This window comes from Neoarius graeffei, chromosome 15 (genome assembly GCF_027579695.1).
Source record: "Neoarius graeffei isolate fNeoGra1 chromosome 15, fNeoGra1.pri, whole genome shotgun sequence".
NCBI classification, from domain to species: Eukaryota; Metazoa; Chordata; class Actinopteri; order Siluriformes; family Ariidae; genus Neoarius; species Neoarius graeffei.
This window is the reverse complement of record NC_083583.1, coordinates 442,911-452,821: the sequence shown is the minus strand read 5'-3', so window position 1 is coordinate 452,821 and position 9,911 is coordinate 442,911. Positions and strand designations below refer to the sequence as shown.

The 9,911-nt window shown below is 43.1% G+C and overlaps 1 protein-coding gene across 2 annotated transcripts in view; it reads right to left on the bottom strand.

Moving 5' to 3' along the window:
- Nucleotides 1-4,056: 4,056 nt before the first annotated feature.
- Nucleotides 4,057-9,911, bottom strand: part of copb1 (COPI coat complex subunit beta 1) — a 38,104-nt gene continuing 32,249 nt past the window's right edge. For both annotated transcript variants that reach the window (XM_060940717.1, XM_060940718.1), the window contains exons 17-22: nt 9,136-9,280; nt 8,881-9,000; nt 8,655-8,800; nt 8,479-8,568; nt 8,175-8,330; nt 4,057-4,326 (exon numbers count right to left, since the gene is read on the bottom strand). In XM_060940717.1, coding sequence (XP_060796700.1) covers nt 4,267-4,326; nt 8,175-8,330; nt 8,479-8,568; nt 8,655-8,800; nt 8,881-9,000; nt 9,136-9,280 — 717 coding nt within the window. In that variant the 3' untranslated portion in view covers nt 4,057-4,266. The remainder of the gene's footprint in view (nt 4,327-8,174; nt 8,331-8,478; nt 8,569-8,654; nt 8,801-8,880; nt 9,001-9,135; nt 9,281-9,911) is intronic.

The window sequence follows — 9,911 nt, the reverse complement described above, 5'->3', positions numbered from 1 at the left end:
CCAGGGTGAACCCCGCCTTTCGCCCGTAGTCAGCTGGGATAGGCTCCAGCTCGCCTGCGACCCTGTAGAACAGGATAAAGCGGCTAGAGATAATGAGATGAGATGAGATGAGATGAGATGAGATGAGATGAGAGGATATAGAGGATAAAGGGTTCCCACAAAAGAGAAATCACACAATGTATAGTATTGTATAGAACATCTCTGTGTGCTGTAACATTCCAGTTTCCCTTCACTGGAGCTCAGAGTCCAAACCTGTTCCAGCACGACGACGCTCCTGTGCACACAGTGAGCTCCATGAAAACATGGTGTGTGAAGGTTGGAGTGAAGAAATCGAGTGTCCTGCATAGTGTCCTGAACTCAACCCCACCCCAACCCCTGTAGGTGGTGTAGAGTATGTTGAGTCTAATTATTGTTATAATCTGTATATATACATATTATAACAATACCTTCATTTAGAGCCTTTAATTATATTTAATATTATCTTTATGTAAAGCATGTGAAAAACTCTATACAAATCAATTCATTATATAGTTTATAGACAGGTTTATAAATATATCAGCCAGGAGAGCCAGTACCACCTATTAATTATAGAGGTGCCAATAATTTTGAAACTAGTGTTTGGCAGATATTTTGTAGTAAACTGTTAATGTTTTTAAAAATATTGTTTTAACAAAAGCATGCAATAGCAGCCTTTAAAGATTTCAGATAGGCAATGAACCTATTCGGTGTGTGTGTGTGTGTGTGTGTGTACATGATGTGAGATGCCTGTGCTGTTTTTTTCACAGATGTGTGACCTCTGACCTTGTGACCTCACATAAACAACTCATCTCCATAAAGCTGAACCAGAACATGGGTTTCCTGGGCCCTGTACTGCGAGCGGAGGTTAACCTACCCAGCAGTAACCCAGGGTTCCCCCCTAAACCGGGGTTGACAAAACCTGGTTATCTTGTTTGGGGTTAAACGGAACTACGACGCCAGTTATGAAGTTGATTTGTTGAACCTGGTTTAACCTAATCAGGGTTAATGCGCGTTCACGTTAAAGGGGAGGTTATCAGCGCAAATCCCCGCTGTTCACAATGGCACGGCCGCCGCACTGCACGGAGGAAGAATGCGCTGTCATAATGCAAAGCTACGAGGAGTTCAAAACAACATTAAGAGCAAAATCTAACACAGCGGCTGCCAATAAGGAGCGGCAAGCATGTTGGCAACGAACTGCTGATCGGGTAAATGCGCAAGTCCATTCTCCCTTCTACATGTTCCAGAACAGAAGTATAGGATGAGAGAAGCTTCATGATCAATCACAAGTCACAGAAAATGGTCCTTCGACGTGGCCCCAGTCATATATAGCTTGTTTAATGTCCGAAAAATCCTGAATAAAATTTGGTATGGTAAATTCATGGAGTCGCTACTTAAGCTGATCTGTGCACAGAGTCACATGAATTAGGATGACTGACTGTTCAGTCCCTTTGACTAAGTTGGTGTCGGTCCTGTGAACATTTCAGAGGCAACAGCAGCCAAACGCACCTGGCAACAGGTGAAAATGAAATATAAAAACATCATTCATAATGGGGTGTGTGTGTGTGTGTGTGCGCGTGCAAGCAAGCATTCATTTGCCTTTTATTTATTCAAGTTTTATCTGTTTGCCTAATAGTTCAAATTGTTTTGTATATAGTTTATAATGTTGTTGTGTGATATTAATGATAATATTGTGGGAAATTTACTTTGCACGGACGTTCATTTAATTTATTCTATCGTCATTTTGTTTGTTCTATTTTTGTGTATTTTATTTATTTATCTGTTTGTCTAGTTGTATCTATTTTTCTAATAATAATATTTTTTTTGCATTAATAGTTTGTTTTTTCCTATTAAAATAATCTTGTTCTTGTTATATAACTTTATCTATTTATCTGACTGTTTAGTTGTATCTATTTTTGTTACAATTTCAATATTTTTAATATAGAAAGTTTGTTTTTTTCTATTAAAATGTTCTTGTGTGATAACTAGTTCTTGTGTTATATTTATTGTAGTTGTATCTATTTTGTATCTCAGACTTAAATATTTTTGTAAAACAAGTGTTTTTCTATAAAATATTCTTGGGTTCTTGGTAACTATGTTCTTGAGTGGGTGTTTTTTTTTTTTTTTTACAGAAAAGCCGTTCTGCATGGACATTCATTGAAGCCCTCATTGTTTTTTAATGGTTATTTATGAGCGTTTAGGGGTTACCATAATGTAAGTCAAGGTTGCTTTATATAAAAGGGATGTCCAGAAATATTGATGTCACTGTCTAAGCAGAGGGATCTGGCTTCTTTAGACGCTGTCTTCTTAAAACTGAATAAATATTTAAAAAGAGCCGAATGAGCCAGTCTTTTGAACGGCTCTTTTCAAAGAACGGATCACAAAGATGCGGAGCCCATCAAAGAGCCATAAATCCCATCTCTAATCTGCGCTCCGATATCGCACGGGTCATCCAGGTACGCTGGCATTGTCTCTAGAGGAAATGTCGGTGGAGAGGTGGTGTTTAAAAAGGGTGTGGTTAATCGGAAACCTCGGGTTAACCAAGAACATAACCTGAGACGAGCAGGTTTGAGATGCAGCGTAAGTTGCCATGGCAGCAGACCTCGGTTTGAACATAGCCAACTTTCGTAGTATGGGTTAATCGGGAAGTTACGCTGCACGTGATCAAGTTACTCTCGAAGTGACCCTGGTAAGCCAGAAAACCCGCTTCGTAGTACAGGGCCCTGGAGAACATCAGTGCTGATTCAGATCAGACGCCTCACTTCACAGTCGCATTGTTGGAGTCACTGACTCACTTTTCGTGTGTAGCGTGAACACATGACTGACTTTCACTCCTGCATGGAGCCTGGATGGAATGTGAGGAATTTAAATGAAATTGAGCTCCAGACCAACCTGCACCTCGTCCCTGTAAAGGAAAAACACAAATGCAAAATTCTTCTGCAGATTATCACAGAGAAGAAAATAATTCCAGGACTTTAAACATGTTTATTAAAGCTCCTTAAATTGTTTTGGATTTTCCTCCAGGTGTACATCACATGTTAAACACACACACACACACACACACACACACACCATGATTATTTTACAGATGGCTATTTTAGTGCAATCCAATAAATCATCAGAGGAAACAGAATCAACTGTGAAATTGTAAATAATTTTAATCAAACCTTATTAAAGACCTGAATAATTTCTATTTTTCTTTTTTTTCCCCCCCATATTTGGTCTGAATTGAAATTTTCTAAAATCAATATCACTTCATTGTTTTATTTTCAGCACCTGATGTGTTTGAATGATTGGAATCTTATTCCGCTGTGTTTTAGAGGCGATTGTGAAAATACAGAAATGACGAAAAGAAAAACAGATCAGCCTAATCAGTTTATTCAAGATAAATTATATTTGCAGTTTTAAAGAAGAGCAAGAGAGAGAAAGGCAAAAGTGAGGAACTGAACAGGGAGGAAGAGCAGGAGGAGGTTTCAGTCATGAGGAATTTCAGGAGTGAGGTTTCCTTAAATGTTAATTTGTGTTCAAGTTTATTTACTTTACAACTTTTACATCATTAACAGCCTCAATAAAAATAAGAGATTATCAGAATCAACACCACACTGTTTAAGATCCTGCTCCTTCAACACATCAGTAAAACTGCATTAAAGGGGACAGCATGTTTCATTTTACAGTCAGATCCATCCAGAATTATTGGCCCCCTTCCTGAAAATGAGCAAAAATAAATACTGCCATTTTGAGCTTAAAAATGTGGAGTCACAAGCTTTCTGCAAAAATCGATGTCATAATTATTGGCAACCCTACAGTTAATATTTATTGAAGTCCGTCCTGAAGACAATCACAGCACTGAGATGGTTCTTGTGGTGTTTAATCAGACGAGCGTAGAGGAGTTTGTGGTGTTCCTTGTTATGGACGGGATGAGATGGGTTTTAAAACTCGTCTGGTCCATGAAGCTCCTCCTCGCTGTTTGATCATTTTTATATATAGTGTTTCTTTGTTTGCTCGTTTAACGTTAATAAACAAATGAAAGACAGGAGGTGGTGAAGGTCTGGTGATTTTTATTGGTGCATGTTACAGAGAAATGAAAACACTAAGTATTTTGTTGGATGAAATATCGTTACACACCTCTTCCTGATTTTATTCGAATCACATAGCGATGATGTGTAGACAGTCAGAAACGGAGTGATAGAGGAAATATAAAGTAAAGAAAGTACAGAAAGCTGAGCGCTTCCTACTGAAGGACTTGAAGCTTTATGAGCTGGTCTTCTTCTGAGACAGATTAATCTTATCTCCCAGACTCAAGGCCATGCCCTGTGGAAGAAAAAGACAAATATTAGGAATAAAAGAATCTACAGCAGGGTGAAATAAAACCACATCAGTCCTGTGACTGACAGAGGTTTTTTTTTTTTAACTTGAGTTTGTTAGCAAACTCAAACACTGCTGCATTCTGCATCTCATCTGATGATCAATTAGTGCAGTAATGACAGTAAACAATCAAACCATGGCCTGTTTACATCCTCGCTGCAGTTCACTCCTTTCTGGTTTCTTCCTTTTTTTTATACATATTTCACTATATCAACAAAAAGTATTCAAATTCAACTGATTTTTAAAAATATTATTATATAGAATTAAAATTGACATTTAAATGAATCCCTAATCCAGCCGCTGGGGGTGCATACATGGTGCCGGTCCCAAGCCCGGATAAATTGGAGAGGGTTGCGTCAGGAAGGGCATCCGGCGTAAAACTGTGCCAAATCTAAACATGTGGAATGAAAAGAGAAATACCATACCGGATCGGTCAGGGCCCGGGTTAACAACGGCCGCCTCCGGTACTGTTGGTCAACAGGGTGCCGGTGGAAAGTGTGCTACTGTTGCGTCAAAACGGAGAAGGAGAAAGAGAGGGGGGAGGTGTGTTAGGAGAGAGCGTGAATGATGGAAGGGAAGGAGCTTAGAATTGAGGGTAGGAACACTGAATGTGGGAACATTGACTGGCAGAGCGAGAGAGTTAGCAGGTCTGATGGAAAGAAGGAAGTTGGACATTTTGTGTGTGCAGGAGACGAGGTGGAAAGGAAGCAAGGCCAAGAACATTGGAGGTGGATGCAAGTTGTTTTATTATGGAGTGGATGGAAAGAGAAATGGTGTTGGTATTGTTTTGAGGGGAGAGTTGGTCAACAGTGTGATTGATGTGAAGAGGGGGTCAGATAGAGTGATAGGCATGAAGTTGGAGATTCAAGGAGTGGGAATCAATGTTGTGTGTGCGTACGCCCCACAGGTTGGATGTGAGAATGAAGAGAGAGAGAGTCTTTCTGGGAAAAGATGGATGAAGTGGTAGAAAGTATACAGAGGGAGGAGCGCGTGCTGATAGGAGCAGATTTCAATGGACATGTTGGTGAGGGAAACAGAGGAGATGAGGACGTGATGGGCAGATATGGTGTAAGACAGAGAAATGTGGAAGGGCAAATAGTGGTTGATTTTTCAAAGAGGATGAATTTGGCAATAGTCGATACATACTTCGAGAAGAAAGAGCAGCACAGGGTGACGTTTAAGAGTGGAGGAAGATCTACACAGGTGGACTACATACTCTGCAGAAGGGTAACCTGAAGGAGATTGGAGACTGTAAAGTGATGGCAGGGGAGAGTGTGGCTAGACAACATCGAGTGGTCGTGTGCAGGAGGAAGCGTGAAATAGTGGAGCCGAAGATTAAGTGGTGGAAACTAAAAGAGGTTGAACATCAGAAGGAGTTTAGGGAAGAAATGAGACGAGCATTGAGTGGTAATGGAAGTCTGCCAGAAGATTGGAATACTACTGCTCTACTAGTAAGAGAGGCAGCAAGGAAGGTGCTAGGGTGGTCATCGGGAAGGAGGAAGGAAGACAAGGAGACATGGTGGTGGAACAAAGAAGTGCAGGAAATTATAAAAGAGAAGAGGCTAGCAAAGAAGAATTGGGACGATCAGAGAGACGAGACAGAAGGCAAAAAGAGCGGTAGCGAAGGCGAAAGCAGATGCATACCAGGAGCTGTACGAAAGACTGGAGACCAAAGAAGGAGAGAAAGACCTGTACAGAGTAGCTAGGCAGAGAAACAGGGAAGCGAGGGATGTGCAGCAGGTAAGAGTGATGAAAGATGGAAATGGAAATGTGCTGACAAAGAGAGTGTATTAAGAAGGTGGAAAGAGTACTTTGAGGATTTATTAAATGAGGAGAATCCAAGAGAGAAAAGGTCAGATTCACTGGAGACAGCAAATCAGGATCAGAGTTGGTTAGTAAGGATGAGTTGAGGGCAGCCATGAAAAGAATGAAGACTGGGAAAGCAGTCGGACCAGATGGTATCCCGATTGAGGCTTGGAGATGTTTGGGTGAGGCGGCTGTGGAGTTCCTAACGAGATTGTTTAATAAGATCCTAGAGAATGAGAAAATGCCAAATGAATGGAGAAAGTGTGTGCTCGTCCCAATATACAAGAATAAGGGAGATGTACAGAGCTGCAGTAATTACAGAGGGATAAAACTGATGAGCCGCACCATGAAGCTATGGGAAAGGGTATTGGAGGCGAGATTGAGAAGAGAGGTAGCAATCTGTGAACAGCAGTACGGGTTTATGGCAAGGAAGAGCACGTCGGATGCAATTTTTGCTTTAAGAATGTTAATGGAGAAGTACAGGGAAGGCCAGAGAAAGCTACATTGTGTGTTTGTAGACCTGGAGAAGGCATACGATAGAGTGCCGAGAGATGAGTTATGGTATTGTATGAGAAAGAGTGGAGTGAATGAGAAGTATATTAGAGTGGTGCGAGACATGTATGAGAACAGTGAAACAGCAGTGAGGTGTGCAGTTGGAACGACTGAATGGTTCAAGGTGAAGGTGGGACTCCATCAAGGATCTGCTTTGAGTCCTTTCTTGTTTGCCATAGTGATGGATAGCTTGATGGACGAAGTGAGGCAAGAGTCACCATGGAACATGATGTTTGCGGATGATATTGTGATATGTGGTGAAAGTAGAAAGGAGGTTGAGCTGGGTTTGGAGAGATGGAGGGATGCATTGGAACGAAGAGGAATGAAGGTGAGCAGGAGCAAAACAGAATACATGTGCATCACTGAGAATGGGGATGAGAGTGTAGTGAAGATGCAAGGAGTAGACGTAAAGAAAGTTGGTGAATTCAAGTCCCTGGGGTCAAACTGTGCAGGAAAATGGGGGCTGCGATAGTGAGGTGAGAAAGAGAGTGCAGGCAGGGTGGAGCAGGTGGAGAAGGATTTCGGGAGTCATTTGTGATAGGAAAGTCCCAGCAGAAGTGAAAGGTAAGATGTATAAGACAGTAGTGAGACCAGCTGTGATGTACGGATTGGAGACCGTACCCTTAACGAAGAGACAGGAGGCAAAGTTGGAGGTGGCGGAGTTGAGGATGTTAAGGTTTGCGATGGGAGGTTGGACAGGATAAGGAACGAGCACATCAGAGGGACAGCACATGTGGAGAGCTTGGGAATGAAGCTAAGAGAGATGAGACTGAGATGGTCTGGGCACATCCTGAGAAGAGATGCAGAGCATGTGGGAAGGAGAATGTTGAGGATGGAGCTGCCAGACAAACAAAAACGAGGAAGGCCAAAGAGGAGATACATGGATGTGGTGAGAGAGGACATGAAAGTGGCAGGTGTGGTAGAGAAGGATGCAGAAGACAGGGAGCAATGGAGAAAAGATCTGCTGTGGTGACCCCTAATCAGGAGCAGCCAAAAGAAGAAGATTTAAATGAATCCCTCATGAACAAGCCAGAGGTGATGGAGGTGAAGACACTTTGAGAGGAACCAAATTCAGACTGAAACAGTCCTCCTGATTTCTCTTCTGATGCAGACAAGTTCTTCACTCCAACCTTCACACACCATGTCTTCATGGAGCTCACTGTGCACAGAGGAGCATCGTCATGCTGGAACAGGTTTGGACTCTGAGCTCCAGTGAAGGGAAACTGGAAAGCTACAGCTTACAGAGACGTTCTATACCACTGTGAGCTTCAGACTTTGTTGGAACAGTTTAAGGAAGACCCACATCAGGGGTGTGATGGTCAGGGGGGCACACACTTTTGGCCACATAGTGTGCATAAATGGGAGTGGCTAAAACACAAACTGAGTGTTCAAATTCTTTTATGACTCCTTGTTCGAGTTCTCGCTCAGTTTCTCACCTGACTCTTTGCGCGGATGCGAATGTGGCCGTTGACCGGAGCCTCAGGTCCGAGATGGATGGGCTTCTCAATGCTCACGTTAGCCAGAGCATCCTCACCGAAGATGGAGCGTGCATACAGGTTAGCAGCCATGAAACCACAGACACCAGAAAGCGCCTGGATGGACGGACGGGCAGGCACACACATGAGAGAGAGAGAGAGAGAGAGAGAGAGAGAGAGAGAGAGAGAGAGAGAGAGATGGTTTTAGAAATTGGTGAGTGTGGATGAGGAGTGTGAGTGTGTGTTCTGGTGTTTACAGCTTTACCTTGTCTGGAGTTAAACACTTCATGTTGGTGGAGCTGAGAATGTGCTGAAGATACTCGTTCAGCTCAGTGATGTTGGTGTTCACTGTAACCTTTAGAGAGCGAGGAGAAGGAGAAACAGAAGTGAGAGGTTTACTGAATCACCACACAGTATTTCACTATCGGTCCGGTTCTGTACCTTGTTTTCCCACTCGAACTCGGCCCACATCTGCCTAAACTCGGCATCTGTGCACGAGGCTGGCTGGATGTAGTCCATGATGTCAATGTGGATGTCACTGAGAACCACACAGTTCCTGTCACTGGCTGCTCCGGACACATCATATACTGCAAAACACCACACACACGGCTAAATAATGTACTTCCTGTCCGTGACATTTAGCCGTATCCAGCGAATGCTTCCTCACCGATATTCCCAAAAATGATGCCATTTTCTGTGGAAGCCACTTTGACGTTGGCTTTGATGTTGGCAAAGTCATGAGGGGCGAGAGTGAGAGGAGACGGCTTCTCCACCAGCTTCAGGTCACCTGCAGGATCAGAACACCACCTCAGTTTTATATTCAAGTACACATGGAATGAAGACACAAACAGGCAGATGGGTAGAGAGTGATAGATGGATAGTGAGGATAAAGAGATCATTGCTGTAGGAACAGAGCTAGTACCCAGTGTGGCCAGCTCCAAAGTGCAGTTCTGGAGGGTGTCACTGGTTTGATTGACCACCAGCACATCCAGTACGATGTCATACTGGTTAACGTGGACATACGCTTCAGCATAGACCGGATCTGAGAAACCAGTCAGCTGCGTCACCTGTGGAGGAAAATACAGAAATTACAACGATAAAGCGATGAAGGAAAAATATTTGCATGATCTTGATCCAGTCACACTGCCACCTGCTGGCCAAGAGGTGAACAGACCACGCTGCTGTATTACACTCCAATCTTCACTACAGTTTATAGACCCCTTTCACATGACGTCACCGCGCCGCGAGATTTTGTTAGGCACCATATTGGAAGACCAAGTACATGCACTCACAATATAAAACAAAGTACGAGCGAGAGTAAAGTGACACGATGGATGATAATTCGGGTTATGTGAGTACATTACCAGCTGCAAGGGCACGGTATGTGGAGAAACTGGCTGTGATTGATGGGTTTGACCCATATGATAAGACTCGCGGCAAGGGAGAATGGAAACATAAGGAGGACCTGACACCAATTCTGCCATCTGTTTGCTACCCAGACATTGTAAACTATTTGTTGTTTACACCCAGTGCCTACACTCAGTGTTCGAACTATGCCGATATTTTCGGGGGGTCCCTTTTTTTCCCTTGCGTGCGTGTGCTTGCGCTTGTCTCGGAGCGCGGATCTCCAAACACATGAGAAGCCTATCTTACGCACATATCACGCGGACTCCACACCACCACACGCATCGCGTCTGA